Source organism: Abrus precatorius, unplaced genomic scaffold (genome assembly GCF_003935025.1).
Source record: "Abrus precatorius isolate BTA unplaced genomic scaffold, Abrus_2018 Scaffold2, whole genome shotgun sequence".
Classification (NCBI taxonomy): Eukaryota; Viridiplantae; Streptophyta; class Magnoliopsida; order Fabales; family Fabaceae; genus Abrus; species Abrus precatorius.
The window spans coordinates 26,010,642-26,028,018 of record NW_020874362.1 but is presented as its reverse complement, the minus strand read 5'-3'; the positions used below and the strand labels follow the sequence as shown (position 1 = coordinate 26,028,018).

Genomic DNA, 17,377 nt, shown 5'->3' with positions numbered 1-17,377 from the left:
ATTCTATCCCAAATTTAATTTCTTCTATTTTCTTTCACGCAACTGAAAATCCAAAACCCATTTTTGTCAGACAACAAAACCAAGGAAACGCAATGTGTTAAGTTAGCGTTTGTTCAGGAAATTAAATGATGAAAAGGATGGAATTTAATTTATGTGTCTATTTATTTTCATTTTCTTCTAATTCTTAAATATATTAGTTCTAGTTGCAGGAATAGCATCAAAATTTTAAATAAATATCACTTTTATCACCGAGGAAGAGAAATCGGATAACTTTTAACATTATGTGAAACGTAGTTAATATTTATAAAAGCATGTTCTCTACATTAACTAGGTTTTGAAGCTTAGAAAAACAGGTTTTTAGTTTTTTCGGTCAAACTTAAGGTAAACACAAATTAAAGATCACACGAATCACCAAAAATATATAAATCAAAGTATCACAAAGTTTTGTGTTTCATATTGTGGGCCAAGTCCAGGAAGAAGAGGAGTCGAACAATCTTGGAATTGGCCCAATAGTTTAGTAGGCCCAGTAAACATAATAGCCCAACCCATTGTAAAGGGATACTCATATACGTATGACAGTATTTAGTAGAAGCGTAGATGTAGAAGTAGAAAACGCTTTATTGCCACTGTTTGATTCCACCACGTTGGAGAAATAAACTCAACTGACGAAGCACTGCACAAATTATACACAACAGAGACAGGAGCGAAAGAGAAAGAGAGAGAGGAACATGGCGACACTTGATTCCGACGTGCCGATGGTTCCCGCCGGCGAGCCCTCAAGCAGTGCCGGTCCTTCATCTAAGAAGCCCAAGCGATTCGAGATCAAGAAATGGAACGCCGTCGCTCTCTGGGCTTGGGGTATTTACCATCTTAAACCCTAATTTTTAGGGTATTTTTCGTTTTTGGGTTAAAATTTATTATATATTTTTTTTGTTTTTTTTTCTAGATATTGTTGTCGATAACTGTGCTATCTGCCGGAACCACATCATGGATCTCTGTAAGCATGCTGTTTTAATCTAAAACGGGCTTTTAGTTTGAAGCGATTCGTTTCGTTCCGCTTTTGAATTTTGGACACTGATTTTAGGTATTGAGTGCCAAGCCAACCAGGCTAGCGCCACTAGTGAGGAATGCACTGTGGCTTGGGGTATGTTCCGAATCCCTCTTATTTCTATCTCAATTACACTGTTTTTGTGATTTTGTTGGAAATATCTTTTAAAATATATTATTTTTAGCTGCCATGTTATGGTTGAAGCTAGATAGAATTGTTGAGATGTTATTGTAAATATAATTTGAATATATATAATTTATACTAAATATATTGTTTGCTTAGAATGCTTCAATCTCGATTGCAAGGAAATGTCTAGGTAGTTTGTTCTTCATAAGCTACGCCTAAATTGTTGCTGTAAAGTTCAAAATGGGTTTACTATGACCATTTGGTATGCTAACTATATTTCACTTATAGCATACAATTGCAAATGAGTATAGGAAAGTAACTGGGAATTTGATTCAAAACATTTGTCTGAATGCTATCATTTATTATCCTGAGGAAAATAACTTTTGATCCTCCAATTCTTCCTGGTGCTCTTTGTGCTATATGTGTTGTGTAAGATTTTGGGATGGTCACTGATGGCTGCTATTATCTCCTTGATCTTGTGAGACAAAGGTGTGATTCACTCTTAGGATGGGATGTAAGCTGGACATAGTTACTCTCGTGATATTTCTCTGTTTAACATTATCTAGGGCTGATTTTCCTCCTTTGTTGTATTTTACCTTTTTTATTTTTCCGTTCCATTCTTGAACTGAAGGAAATTCAAGATCTTATGCATACTGTAGTTCTTTCCACACTTTTATATTTTAGTATCTTCTTTTAACTTGGCTGCTTAACATTGTGGCTACTGCCTCTGCCTCACTTTGATGTGGCTTTTCAGGTGGTTAGAATAGGTATCCTTCTTATCTTTGTTGGCTCACCCCCCTACGCTCTCTCTCTCTCCCTCTATCTATCTCTCAATATATCTATTCATAAGTAGAATTCAGGGGAATACAATCAGAACTCTTAACTGAGGAAAAATAACATATTCTTTTCACTATATGTGATCATATTAAAGAAAAGAAAAGAAAAGAAAAGAAAGGAAGAGAGAAGTGTAATTATTTCCTGTTTTTGTTATTATCTGAGGGAAAAGAAACAAAGTTTCCCTTCCTTTGTTTGGTTTCAGCATGAAAAAAATGGACGTTTTAGTTAATGTTGAGATGGATAAAAACACATGTTGGCTCACTTTACTTTCTTCCCTTCCTTAATCCACCCAAGGAGTAAGGATGAGAAATTTTGGGACTCATGGATTCTTTCTCCATCCTAATCTCTCACTTTCCACCCCTGATACCAAACTGGGGATGATGTCTAATCAATATACATTTTCCTTTCCTTTTCCTTGTAGAACGACATTCCAAACAAATAGTTAATTCTAGCTTGTCCATTCATTACTGCATGCTATTTTACAGGTCATTTATCTTATGCAAGTGCATTAGATCATGATTTTATTTGTTTCTTTATAGATATCTTTCATTGTATAATTCTGCAGTTTAGGTTACATTCTTTTGATCAGTTGGGACGTCAAATAATAGTTTTTAGGTCATTCTCTAATAATGAAGGCTTCGGTGGTTGTTACTATTCTGCTTAGTGTATGCAGGATTACTCATTACTTGCTCCTGGCTTACATTCATTATCTTATACAGGGGTTTGTAACCATGCTTTTCACTTCCATTGTATTAGTCGATGGCTAAAGACCCGTCAAGTATGTCCTCTAGGTATGCAAGCCTAATTCCTTTTATCCTTCTTTTCTTTTAGGACTTAATGGATTAAGAAATGCACTTCTTATTTACCAATTGTTTCTGTGCGTTTGCAGATAACAGTGAGTGGGAGTTTCAGAAATACGGTCACTAAAACTTTGACGCAGTTGAGCTCCTTCGACATTTGCACTCGTATCCTAGCTTTTGCATATTAACAGCTGTCCCAATTATTTTCGATTGCTTGTCTACTGGATTTACCTTCAAGAGAGCAGTTTGTCTCGTGGAACTTGGTATATGTGGACAGACTACATGTAAAGTATTATTTTAATATTTTGATGTATGTGTTTTATTTGCTCTCCCTTTCGGCTGTTTATTTGTGGTGCTTTTGGACCGTGTGTGCTGGTTTTTCCTGCTTCCCCGTTACATTATATTTCGTTGCAGTTGATGTTAATGGATCTTTTTTACTTCTGCGTCAATTTTAAATCTCATTCGAGCATATTTGCAGTGTCATCACTGGTTGTCTTCCATAAACGTTTTCTTATTGAGTGGATTACCCGTCACCTGAATTATCAAATCTGGCCTTGTCACTATGACGTCAGTCGTGAAGGCTCGCTATCTCTTCTACACGCAATGTCATTTTATCTCAAGCAGAGCTACCTTTCTTCTTTCTCACGTTAGAAAAAATTATAATCTGTTCAAGTGTATGGTCTAGTGTTTCCTGTCTCGGTGCTCCTTTCAAAACAATGTTTCCATTGACGAGTGATTTTGCTGGTACCACCAGTGTTTGGGCCTCTTGAGTCGCTTGAAATACCAAAATGTTTAATCTGGTAATTATTATTATTAAAGGAATCAGGTGTCCTTGGTAGACTGTTTACTCAGTGGTTGATGAAACATGTCCAGTTAAGTTATAAGTAAAGATTAATGACAGTAACATTTTTTAACACATTCTTTAGTACATATTTTATTATTGGTTAAAATTTATTAAAAATTAATTTAGAAGAGAAAAAGAATAAGATTTACATGATTTTTATACTTTTCAATAAATTTTAGTTAATAATAAAAAATGTGTTAAAGAGTATATATTAAAGAATGTATTGCTAGCATTATTTAAAAAATAAATAAAAGTTAATTTGAGCTAATACCCATCCAGTACATGGATCCTCTGATTTATCATGCAATGGAGGAGCGAGCAACCTATTGATTAAAAACTGGAGTTTGTAAGCATAAGACCAAAACGAATAGGGTGCAGAAGCTGATAAAGAAAAGAGTAGTAATAATTTTACACAACTTTTTGAGGGGTGAAATGAATGTAGAAAAGAGAGATACGTAATAAAGGGAAAAAATTGTGAAGAATGATGTGATAAAAATGAGCGTAAATAAAATATAAGAGAAAATATGTGAGAATTAATAGTATAAAGTAAACGTGCAACTATAAGAATAATGCTATTTACGTAACATCATTTAATCTGACAATAATTATATAAAGGAGAGAGATAGAAAGAGAAAAATGAGGTAAAATGAATAATATGATAGAGAAAATAAAAATTATTATAAAAATAACGTTACTTTATCAATAATGGTCAATGTTTGAGTTCAATAAGATAGTTTTATTGCGGTGTGTAACGAGCATATAGCTGATGAAAAATACAAAAGTAATTAGTGTGTCATGAAATTCTTTGTTCAGAAATTGAGCATCATATTTCTGTTTTTTGTTTATTATTGGAATATCTTAACGGGGGATTAATCTCTTTTGCACTGTCCTACTAACCCCTCAACATTGCTGCGACTACGAAACCCTCCAAACAGTTCGTCAGTTATGAAACAGAAAATATAAGAAATTTTAATTTTAATTTTAAAATGCAGTTTGACACGTTGGAAACTATATCTTTTAACCATCGAAGATACTTATTTAGATTCACTAGTCCGATCATGGTTAAATCGTAATCGAAGGTAATAATAATAATAATAATAATATATTATAACTAAAATAGTAAAAGATTAAATTTTGAGAAATCTTAGTATAAAACAATCATATTAGATAGCTTGCAATTTAGATAAAATAAGTGTTAAATAGAAACATTTTTGAATGTAATATGTTAAATATATATAGTTTGCACAAACTGTGAAGAAGTAATGGGATAGTGACGAAGGGCGGTTCAATGGCCGATTAAGTCGCCAGTTTAAGAGGCTAAACATTACTAAAGTGGTCAGAGATCAGCCGAGCCATTTCAATTTTCTAAACAATGGTTGCACATACTTAACAGAGGATTATACATCTTCATTATAATTTTCTAATATTTTAAAATTTTAAAAATATTTATATATTTTTTTAATAAAATTATTAATTTCTGTTTTTTATTATACATGTTTAATATAAGATTGATTTTTATATGTAAAATAACATAAAATGTCTTATTAATTTATAAGGTACTATAGAAATTATTAAAATATAATTAAGAACAAGAACATATTCTTGTGACGATCACATATATATATTATTAATAAATAGGAATTTCTGTCTAACTTGTAATTTACTTCGAAGGCAATAGAAAAGGAAAAAATGATTAATGCCCTCTAATTTTAAACCAAAATCCTTTCTGAACCACATAGGTCAACCCTCTCTCTCTCTCTCTCTAGCGTTGGTTTTCAGTTGGAGTTTCAACTGTTACTTTAACTTCCTCAACACCGTGTGGCCCACCACAAGATTCTACGGTATGGCTTCCCTTTTTCTCCATTCTTCACTCATAACTTTCGGTTATAAATGTCTCTACAAAAGGTTTTCTCAACTTCTGGCCAAACACTATATATCTTATTATTATATATTGTGTTGGCTTTGTTGTTAGAGTTAGAATAATGGATCATTCTCTGAATTATTCATCAAGAGAAAGGGTGGAAGCTACCACCAAAAACCTAAGTGGTTCTGATCAGGAAAGTGGATGGACATCTTACTTGGAAGATTTCTCAAAAGGCATGGAACCCAGTTCTTGTTCTAGCTTGGATGGTTCCTCTTTGCTTTCAGATGCTGCTTCTTCTGCTGCATGGAAATTATCTCATCACAATCATCTTCTCTCTTGCTCTTTAGTTAAAGCTAGTGGTCATAGTGCGCCGAATCTACCTCAGAAACTAAGTTTCAAGAGAGCAAGAACCAAACATATATCAGAAGATGACCCTTTGGAAGACACTGCTAGCTCTCCAGTCAATAGCCCCAAGGTAAAACAGCAACTTCATATTATTGTTTCTTTTATGCGTGATTTGATTTTTCTTCTCCTTTTCCTCTTTCGTGAGCAATTGGATGGTGATATTTTCTTTTCACTTTTTTTAATATAATATATCATTATTAATTATGTGTAGGTGAGGGACTTGAATCCAACTGAAATCATTTCCAGGAAGGTTGATGATCAACTAGGAGGTTCTATGGTAAACCTGGATTATAATGTTTTTCATGATCTGAAGAGAAGAAATAAATAAATTTGGTTCTGAATCGTAGCTAACCATGTTCTATATGTGGTTTCATGATCATGATTGTGTAGGGTGGTAAGGGATTCACATCATCCGAGAATTATTCAGCTTTGCAGAGGGATGATGATGATGAGCATGAATTAAAATATAATGGAAAGAACATTGATTGCACAGACTTGAAGAAAAGGGGGCTATGCCTGGTTCCTTTGTCCTTGTTAGTTAATTATTTGGGGTGACTAATACTTTTGTCTATATAGCTTCTCTCTCTCTGTCTACCCCTCCTTGTCTCCTTTTCTCTGTGTTTCTAATTCTCTGTGGCCCAAGTTGTGGAATTGTATACTATAGAGCATGATCAATGACTGTGATGTACAATCTGTATGTATATACCAATCCTAGTTAACAGTTTGATACATTTGTGCTTGTAATTAATTTGTTCTTGAAAGGAAGCTTAAGCACACGCTTTTCTTAATTATTATCCATAATTATTATCCATATTAATCGCTCAATATGAAGTATAAAAATATGAAAATAAAAAAGGATATAACATATTATTAAGATAATGTTCGCTATCATGTGGTGGATGTCCTTACTATAAATGTGAAATTAATAAATTAACCAAATGTGGATTCTCACGAATTAATGGAATAGGGAGATTAAAAACACTAGTCATGCTGATAATGGTGATGAATACAGGCAAAAGATTGGTATTGCAGTCGATGTGAATCAGGTGGGTCAAAAGGTTTAAGTTGGTCAATCTTTTTTTAACTTAAAAATTATGTGATGTTTGATAACCAAAACTGGTAAGATAACCAAATCTAATTAAGTAGCAATGCCAATTTGAGTTAAACAGTAAACAAATAAATGTGTTTTCCGTGTGCATAAAAAAAAATAAAATAGTTTTGTTTAGAAATGTAAAATCCAATATAATAACTTTCATATCTCAAAAAAGATTAGTCTCTAATTATTAATCTTTTAATACAAAAATACACATACACATGCTTCTTAGTGCAAATTTTCGTACATGTTTGAATTTTATTTAAAAATCTTTAAATTATGGTTTAAGTATAAGAATTAGCATGATATAACTTTTACACAAAATCATGATTTGTCGGATTCAAGAATCCAAACATACTACAAATAGTTTGTAATGATTAAGAAATATGCTTTTACACATTCTCAAATAACACTTTCACAACCCTTTTGTAAGTTATAATGGGATAACAACTAAAATTGTACAAATAATTTTTTATGAGATTATATAAATAAGAAATTAAATAAAAAAATCAGTGACGATGACACATCTATTTTTATAGGCAATGAGGAAAAAAAAAGAAAAGAGAGAACGTGCAAGTCGTTGGATTCCAACAGCGTGTCAAGCCCGGTACCCTGTAAAGAATCTTTAATTTTTTGGTAACATTATCGTATCACCTTATATCATTACATTTTTTTATATTAAAAAAAATACCATGCATTATTTAAAGGGAAAAAAAAAAAAACTAGCTAGCAAGAGTACTCATAATTATAAATAGATACACTGCTTACATCAAAATCAAAGAAGGATGTATTGCGCTATTGGCGTGCGGATAATGTTTACATTTTTTAAGGATTTTTTTCACATATTTTAGAAATATATTTTAGTTTGTTACTCATATGCCATTTAATCATCTTTTATAATCAGCGAAATTAATTTTGTTTCATATATATATCCATTTAGTGTATTCCCTTGATGAGCATTGGTCTCCTATCCTATATGATATCTTAAGATACACCCTCATAATAAACAAAAAGTATGTATTGTTCTACATACGAATATGCCAGTGGTTAATATAATGCTTATTATATATATATATAGAGAGAGAGAGAGAGAGAGTTTCCTTTGTACCCACAAAAGTGTTTAGTTTATAGGATATAATATTTAATTAAAAGAAAAGAGTAGATTGATAAGTTTAAATATTATATATGAAACCTTCTACTACCTCCTGCTGGCCATTCATTTAATAAAGAATACATAGAAATGGCAGCAAGAAAACAACCCTCCATGTGCTCAAGCATTTAAAACAGGTTAGAAAACGGAAGATTGCGCGAATTACATAAGCATATTACTTACAAATTCCACCATGAAATGCTTTCTCGCGCCCAGCTCCATTATTCTTCTAAAAGCTAACATTATTTTTCATTCATTTTTAGTATCTTTTCGTACATGGGAATGCTAGCTGATCCCATTCCATAATTATTGTGAATACTATGTAGTATTTACAGCTAGCCCTGCCCATTTTGTCAACATCAAGTTATGGTTCAAAGCTTCTATAATACTCGATACGTGTGTGTGCAATCCATTGCCAAAGCTCAGCATTTCAAATGGTAGCAACTTTTGTATGGTTTAATTTGTCTGTTAATTTACCAGTCTCCATCAAAAAGTATACATACTACTAAAATGGCGAAACTGTTGACAGCGATCTCTATGTATAATCGCATGCGACTTCAAGATTATCATAGTTTCTCACATGAGATGGTTGGAGATTAGGCTAATAATTGATAAAGGAATAGAGGAAAATTCAAATGCATTACGTCAAATAATTATATGAGCCTCCTCATCAATTAATACAGGATAAAACTTACAAGTAGTTTGAAAAGACAATTGGTTTGAACCACTTGGCTAAAATTTAGTTAACATCATACGTTAGGTACCCCATCAAAATAGTTAACAACCACTAATGATGTGATTTGAGTTATGGGGTGGTAGATCAAAGGTCTAATTCAAGCTCTAAACCGATAATAGAGAATCAAGGTCACCTTTCATGGTGATCAATCGTCAATTAATCCCTGCATCCGCAGCATTTATATCTAACATAATCATGGACATTATAGAGCTTATCTGTAATGCATATTTGAAAACACATACACATATTTCTTAATTTGAAGGGTAATAATCTAAACCCATTTAGCTTTCTGTATAACCTAAAAAAAAAAGAACGAAGATTAGAAGTATTGAAAGCTTGAATTATGTTATTCTTTATTTGTTTTATTTTTCCTTAATTATACTTGTGAAGTAGTTTAACTTTTTCTTTTTCTACCTCGTTAGGCAAGCTTTTGGAGCAGAAAAACGCAAGTCTAGGCAGACTCTTAACGAGTTCGCTCATTGTTATGCTCTTTCTCTAACGAATTAAATTTATAAATAAATAAAAAAAATACTACACCCACATATACCTCTTACAAATGGTATATTCTTCTTAAATCCTTAAATTGCAGCAATTATTACCATAAGCACTTCCATTCAATTTCTATGAATTCACTAACGGTTGTAAAATTCACTTAGACTCCAATTGTACAACATTTTAGTAGTGATGGAACATTTTATGTTAATCGATCGTTTGTTTGTTTATTCAAAATTGATTTTACTGGGTTACAACTCCAAACAAACAAGCATTCTAGCTTATTTAATCTAATTTATATTGTTTTTTTAATTATATTTTATTTTTATTCGCTGAATTTTTCTATACACACAGACATATATATACCAATAACAGAAACAGAATAAATAAAAAAATCTCAGTGGAGCACAAATCAGCTAGCTGGTGAGATCGTATATAGAAGAATTTGGTACCATTTGACAATGATAAAGTTGATGTTTTTCTTTATATAAAATTATACTGAACATAAATTTAGACTAAATTAAATTATCATAGTTTAATGATTAAATAGAAAGATTTTGTAGTCTAAGTGGGCCATTAAAAATTAAAGGTTAAATTTTAATGAGTTGTGAAGCATTTTTCCTAAGATTTTAAAACAATGATATTTGTAAAAAAAAAATTTCAACCTGTATTCTGCTTTTAAATATAGATACATAGACAGAGAGACGATTCTGATAGAGCAACCTAAAGTCCACAAAAAAATAAAAATAAAAATAAATAAATAAATAAATATATATATATATATATATATATATATATATATATATATATATATAACCCTTTCTTTATTTGAACTTCTATCATTTGGACAAAATAAAATAACTTCTAACAGGAAAATAAAATATAAGAGTTAAATGAATGTTTTTTTCAAGGAGATTTCATTGGTAAAAAACGCGCCCTACAGATTTGTATCTTTGGAGTCACAAATTCACTTCCATTGTGGGTAACTATTCGTAAGTATGGTTAGACATGCATTTATATTAATTTTTAGTTATCAATATTCATGTCTCTTATTCTAACATAAAATACCTTTCTCCTTTAATATGATTCCTGTGTCTATCTATGTCTATTTATACAATAAACATACATATAAGTGTGTGGTGAAGATAACAAAAGAAAGCAATTTTCACTTAAAATGTCAAATATGTAGACACAGTGTAGATGTCGCAGATATGCACGCAGAAAGGAAGAGTAGATGGTATAATGAAGAACTGTTCTTATAAGAACAAATTTGATATGATCACTCTCCTGTGGAAAGGTATGGCATGTTCGCGTGATTTTCGGTCCATAGAAAGAAAAGGGAACAAAGAAGTAATTGAAGGGAAAGGCATTGGTTTTCAAATTATACCTTTCCCACTCCCATCAAAGTATATAAATCAGAAACAGCATGTGACCCTTCAAACTTTAATCCACTCTATTCGCTTCAAAAGTCGTATTCGTAATTTTGTATTGCACATTGATGTGATTGGTATAGACTTAGTGTAGAAAACATGTTTCTTTTTGTCCCCTTCACAACAATTTAATCACTCATCTTAGACCCGTGAATCGAAAAGTTACGCCAATTAGTGAACAACTAGCGTTGATTTGAAAAAGCTACTCACACGTTCAAGAGTTGCGTAATCAAACTAATTGTGTGTGTCTTCTTACAAAATCTCACTCTTCACTTTCGTTAATTTGCTTTTCAATTAGTTATTGAAATTTATCATTTATTATAAGATAGTTTAATCACATAAATTTATGTATAAATAATCATTATTTATTTTTCTAATAACTATTTGTAATATTAACTTATATCAAACAAAGTTATATATTTATATTAATTATATATATTAAATTTTTAAACAAATTAAATATTTATATAAAATTTTATAATTAATGTTGTGATTTTTTTAGATTTAATATATTTAAGAATAATTTCGTGTGTGTATATGTGAGAAATATTTGTAACAAATTTTATATCATAGTCTTTTAAATATATTCTTTTAATTAGTTAAAATTTGTTAAAGTTATATAAATTTCATTTTTAATACAATAAATGTCACTTTTTTAATAATTTATATAAAAAATTAACAATTAAAATTATATTAAAAAAATTATAGATATGTTATTCGATTTTATCATCTAATATAACAATCTTTATTACTATAGAAGCTCTCTTAAAGTCACAAGTACACTTGAATATGTAAGAATGAGGAGCAATACTATGCTAATTAATGGCTACCAAAAAAATGTTGGAATGAAAACATAAACTTATAGGTTAGATATTTTCGTAAATGAAAGATCGACTCCATTTCTAAAACTCTAATGTGTAGTACTCCACTTAAGATTACCAAATACTGTGACAAACGCATTCATCTACTTGGCTTTCGTATATATTCATGATAATAAAAAAGCAGGCATATGTATATATATATCAGATATATCAGGTACATTAACATTGATCGTATCTTTGAACAAATCAACTAAATTTAAATGATCGCATCATTGAACTCTCAAGCAAAATGTTTCATTTCTTAAGGACCCAGAAACATGTTGCAAACATTTTGCAATTGACCCAAAAATAGATGACGAAATCAAATACCTCTAAGCAGCAATATTACTTTTACAATATATTAAATAACATTCTAAGTGTCAATTCTTAATGGCCGGCAGCTAACAACCTATGCATAAACTAGGGAACAACTGAGGAATATAATGAGAATAATATCCATGAAGCTCTAATCACGAATCTTATGGGGCCAAAAGGGACCTTAATTAGTTTTGGGATTTGGACCACATTCCCTCCTCTTTTGCCAATAATGTCTTCAAGACTTGTATTGCACTTACGTACCACAATGGAATTCCTATCATAAGTGCAAGCTTCAGCGTCAACTACTCACCTAATAGACTTGTAACTTTGATTTAGAGGACATATATATATTTTTAATTCTCTTAGTTATTAAACAAGAAATATTAATTTTTAATATTTTTATTATAATAAATATATATGCTTTTCATTTAATATTTATTTTACAAAACAAATGTGAGATGATGTCCAAGGATTGTTACAATATATTCATGTTAACTACAAGAACATACTGGTATAGAATTGTAAAATACTTTAAAAAATTGATATTTTCATGCAAAATAATCATTATTAAATTTAAAAGAGAAAATTTTAATTTTAATGCACTGTTAATATAAATTAATAAGTCACTAATTAACAAGACAACATATGTCAACGTAAATTTTTTTATACCATCAGTATATTTAAATTAAATTTATACTATCAACTAATTAAAATATACTGTGGATATGACTTTTAAAAATAAGTTACTAAATCTATCTATTTGTTTTGATAAGATTGAAATATTAAATTCAAAGTTTTAAATATAATTTTCATTTGACATTAAATTATCTTTTTAATAATACAATGTTTAAAAGAATGCAAAATATAGGTATTCACCCTCGTAACCAAAATATCATTTAAATAATAATAAAATCAATATTTATATTTTAAATTACATTTATTAATAAAATAAATTAATAGGATTTATTAGTACATACTGACATTTTAAAAAATTATTTTGAATAATTTTTTCAAATAAACATAGTTTTGATTAGAATTTTTTCCTCAAAATGGTTAATATTATATAAAAATAAAATCAATTTTGATCAAAATTGGATTTAAAATTAATTTTAACTAAAACTAAATTTAAAACTGGTTTTTAACAAATTCTAAATTTAAAATCTAATTTATATAATTAAATTTAAAATGGATTTAGATTAGTCTTAAAAAATCCAATTCATCTACACTCTTAATTTTGGAAGTTACTTTACTTTCTTACTGTCTCAACATACATAATGTATTATATATCAAATTTTTTAATTAAATATTAATATAAATTTAATTTTTATAGTAAAAAATTTATTATTAATAATTATAATATTTTCTTTTTAAATTTATAAAATTTTTAAATAAAAAAAAATTAAATTAAAAAAATCAGTCCATTTAGTCTTTTAGTTAAAGTAATGTATTATTATAGAATTATTTTTTTATGATAAAATATCAATAAATAAAAGAGCAGGATCTTCTCATACTAATATAAATTAAAAAATTCTTATACTTGATCTACACTTTTTATTTACCTTATATCTAATAAGTTATAATTTATTTTTTATAATTGATTACTTCAGTGATCGTTAGATGTAAGTTAAATGAAAGACTCAGATTGAATATAAGAATTTTTAAACTTATATTAATGTGAAAATATTATTCTCCATAAAAAAATGATATTAATGTTCTGTTATTATAATTTCTAAGAATTTATAATATATTATCTTTGATTAATATATACATTTAAACTTTTATATTTGTGAATTATTTTTACACTACACATATATTATTAAAATAAAATAAGTTTGTTTTTCAATAAAATAAACTACATTACAAGACTCTTTTAAATTTAACAAAATTTAATTTTTTTTTTAAAATAAAATATTTTTATTAAGATAATTAGTATTCTATAATATTAATTAGGAATGAATAAAAGAGATAAAAAAATTTTAAATTAAAAATAAATTATGAAGATTTTAAAATTTATAAATCAAATCATTATTGAATTAAAAATCAAATATTAAATGTAAAAAAATTATGTGACAAAATTATGAAGATAATCATATTTATTTAAAAATATTTTTATTTAAGATAACTCTACGTGTCATTTTATAGAATAAAAAATTTGTCATATTAAGCTCCTTTATGCAGATTCTTTAAGCTTCAATTAAAACCTTTGACCTGAAATTATTTTAGTAGGAAACTTTTTTTTTCTTTTAACTGGACAAAAAATGATTTGCAACCTTACTCCATCTTGTTATTGCACGTAAAAGACTTATATATGAGCTTTTTTATATATTTTTTTCAATTTTAATTTTCAATATTGAAGGAAATATTGAGTTGTCAATATTTGTAAAACTGTATTATATTACTCGAAAAAGATGAAAATTAAGTTATTTAAAAGTAATTTTAATAAAAGTTATTTTAATAAAAGTTATTTCAATTAATAATTCTATAAATATTAAATTTTACTAATTAAAAATTTTATTAAATAAGTGAAGTCTATAAAGAATTATACACAATTAATTAGCAGTTCATCATGAAAATTTATTTTAATGTCTAATTTTTTTAAATATAAATAAATTGATAAAATTGATAAGAGGGATTTAGTAGAGTAACTCTACTTGTTCTTTAATACTACAAAAACCATTTTAAGAGGGATGTTTTTTGTTTTTTCTTAATTGCAATATGTAATATAAACATAATATCACATACGGTGCCAATATTACAATGTCTAAATAACGAAACTGAAAAAATAATGCAGCAACTACGAGTCAAAGGGATAAAAAATAAAAAACAATTTGAAGAGAAAGCAAACAACAATTTTTTCCCCTCCCATTATTCTTTGCTTAACCAAGAGAATATTGACTGAAAATTCAAAGTCAATTTGAAGCAGGGCTTCTGTTAAAATTCTTCCCTTTGAAATTAACAATCATAGGTCGATTTTTGATGTGCAGCTGGAATCAGCCTCAATAGCACTTATGTTGAAAGACATGTCACATGAGATATAAACCGTGGCCTTCAACTTGAAAATATTGAGCACACTCGCTTTCCCAGGCAATGTGGCCATTGATGTCAAATTGAAGACCATATCTTCAATATCTGACAAAAAATCAACATTACCTAACAATTTTCCAGTCATAACACCAGCAGAAGTGCTCACATTCACAGTGCTACGTGCAGGGACTGAATTTGACACCAAGGGAACTTCAGCTATAATGGTGTCACGATATTTTACATAACCAGTGGAATTACTGTAGCTGAAACTTCCGTAATTTGGGTTCACTATTGTGATTACCATGCCTAGAGGTGCATTAGTTGAATTGGGTGATAATAACTGAAAGTTATCAAGGTCTACTGGGTGGACAAATATATCTGGGTTCTTGGGTTTAAATATGGTAAAATACAAGGTCACTAGCACGGTGGCAATAATGATAAAAAAAAGAAAAGAAACGATCAAGCAAATTTTGAGGCCTCGACCTTTAGTAGCCAGAATTTCTGGTTCTGGGTAGGTAGGAGAATCGGAATTGCCTTTGGAAACTTGTGATTCTATTGGATTATGTTTCATTGTGACTTGAACAGATAGGGCTTAGTTGTTGTTCTAACTTGAACGGATAAAGGGTGTTCCTGTGTATAGATGTGATTCCGTGAGGTTTGTGAATTGAAAGTTTGGGGGTTTTTGGTTGGTAGAAATCAAAATCAATCGTTGGATGTGGCCTAAAACTTCGGCAAATGATTCCTAGTAAGATAACAACCCACGAGAACTAGTTAATGCTGGTATCTATACAAAACATGCATATTTATGCAGAAAGCAACAAGTAGTACTAATATGATGATGACAACACTGTGAATGAAATACAAAGCATTTGTTGGATATTGTGTGTATTTCCAAAAGTTGGTTTTACTGTAGTTAATTTTATTTGATCTAATATATTTTTGTGAGATTTGTTTTTAACCTAATTTGTGATAAATTTTACTTTATCAAAATTTTATCCATTATTACTATCATCACTTGGGTACGGTTTATAAAAAGAACAAAATATTGAATCCTACAGATGTTTGCATTATTAAAATTTTATTATGTTTGATAAATAAATCCTTAAGAACAATGTTTTTACACGCCTTAAGCTATCAATTTTCTTCTTGTTCTTCTAATTTTTCCTACAGTATTAACACCATAATAACTATTACTAATAATTATAATATTTTATTTATCTAATTCACCTTGTCAGACTAATTTCATAAAGATTAACGGAGCGATATGATTAGACCCCTCCCCATACGCAATGTTTCAAGGGGTGGGATGGATTGTCTCTTGAGTGAATCTCTATGGATGAATGAATTGGATTTTTCTATTATAAAACAATTATATTAATAGAAAATGAGAAACAAATTAAATTTGAATTTTGGTTTTACCTGAAATCTTGATTTGCTTCTCGTCAATGAATACTCCGTTGAGCCTCGGAAATCGCAAGTGAGTAGACGATACTTCAATGCTATGTGTTTATGCAAAAATAGGTAGCGAGTGATGAAACAGATCATGTTTATGCGGGGTATTAAGTATTAACCCCCTTATATACTGAACGCTTTGTTGAAATAAGATAAGTGTTGATTAAGTGATCTTAGTTGATATGTTAATCATATTGGCTGAGTTTGAGTTAGTTTTCATAAAATAAAATAAAATAAAATAAATTTATTTTAAATTATTATTCTTTGCTTTAAAAAAAAACCTTATCCATAAATTCAACCAGACGATTATTAATTCAAATAACATTATCTTGGATTACCGCAACAAATTTAATGACCTTGCTTTCTATTAACCGCTAGTGAATTTTATTTGCATTATCCATGTGGCCCACATGCCAAGTTTGGTAAATTATTTTTTCATAAATAAAAAACTAAAGTATACACATGGTTTTTTTTTTAATTCAATAAAATTATAATTTTTCAAAAATGTATTAATAATAATATTTTATTGTATTAAATAAGATTAAAAAATATAACTTTTAAAATTAAGAAATAAATATTGAAATTTCAAAATTTAGATTTCAAAATAAATTTGACTTGAGAATAAATATTAAATATAAAAAATACATGATACAATGAACAAGATTATTACATTTTTTAAAAATTAAAAAATAAATTATAGAAATTTCAAAATTTAAACCTAATTCACCTCATATGAATTTATTCAATTTAACTTGCCAGTTGAGTGAATCAAAACATAATAACTCCAAAAATTTGTGAACTCAAATTTTTACGATCCAACTTATCAATAAATTGAATTGAAACAAATTAGCTAACAAACTTAAATTTATTTTGACAACTCCCCTCTTAAGTGTAAAGA

At 28.8% G+C, this 17,377-nt stretch overlaps 3 protein-coding genes across 3 annotated transcripts; 2 read left to right on the top strand and 1 right to left on the bottom strand.

Moving 5' to 3' along the window:
• Positions 1 to 609: 609 nt before the first annotated feature.
• LOC113858391 (RING-box protein 1a-like) lies at positions 610 to 3,257 on the top strand. The gene is made up of 5 exons (XM_027491038.1): positions 610 to 858; positions 947 to 997; positions 1,085 to 1,144; positions 2,731 to 2,802; positions 2,901 to 3,257. The coding sequence occupies exons 1-5, from the start codon at positions 729 to 731 to the stop codon at positions 2,936 to 2,938; spliced, it is 351 nt and encodes a 116-aa protein (XP_027346839.1). The 5' UTR covers positions 610 to 728; the 3' UTR covers positions 2,939 to 3,257.
• Positions 3,258 to 5,637: 2,380 nt separating this feature from the next.
• On the top strand, positions 5,638 to 6,479 carry LOC113859277 (vascular-related unknown protein 1). Its single transcript, XM_027492087.1, has 3 exons — positions 5,638 to 5,994; positions 6,136 to 6,201; positions 6,315 to 6,479. The coding sequence occupies exons 1-3, from the start codon at positions 5,638 to 5,640 to the stop codon at positions 6,477 to 6,479; spliced, it is 588 nt and encodes a 195-aa protein (XP_027347888.1).
• Positions 6,480 to 14,962: 8,483 nt separating this feature from the next.
• LOC113859717 lies at positions 14,963 to 15,598 on the bottom strand. Its single transcript, XM_027492422.1, has one exon. It carries the CDS (start codon positions 15,596 to 15,598, stop codon positions 14,963 to 14,965), a length of 636 nt encoding a protein of 211 aa, XP_027348223.1.
• Positions 15,599 to 17,377: the final 1,779 nt, after the last annotated feature.

What these genes read in the sequence shown, in the direction of transcription:
- LOC113858391 (XM_027491038.1), top strand. Translation starts at nt 729, where the DNA reads ATGGCGACACTTGATTCCGACGTGCCGATGGTTCCCGCCGGCGAGCCC. An exon ending in CGTCGCTCTCTGGGCTTGGG is followed by an intron (nt 859 to 946) that starts GTATTTACCATC and finishes TTTTTTTTCTAG; the next exon opens with ATATTGTTGTCGATAACTGT. An exon ending in GGAATGCACTGTGGCTTGGG is followed by an intron (nt 1,145 to 2,730) that starts GTATGTTCCGAA and finishes TATCTTATACAG; the next exon opens with GGGTTTGTAACCATGCTTTT.
- LOC113859717 (XM_027492422.1), bottom strand. Translation starts at nt 15,598, where the DNA reads ATGAAACATAATCCAATAGAATCACAAGTTTCCAAAGGCAATTCCGAT.
- LOC113859277 (XM_027492087.1), top strand. Translation starts at nt 5,638, where the DNA reads ATGGATCATTCTCTGAATTATTCATCAAGAGAAAGGGTGGAAGCTACC. An exon ending in CTCCAGTCAATAGCCCCAAG is followed by an intron (nt 5,995 to 6,135) that starts GTAAAACAGCAA and finishes AATTATGTGTAG; the next exon opens with GTGAGGGACTTGAATCCAAC. An exon ending in ATCAACTAGGAGGTTCTATG is followed by an intron (nt 6,202 to 6,314) that starts GTAAACCTGGAT and finishes ATGATTGTGTAG; the next exon opens with GGTGGTAAGGGATTCACATC.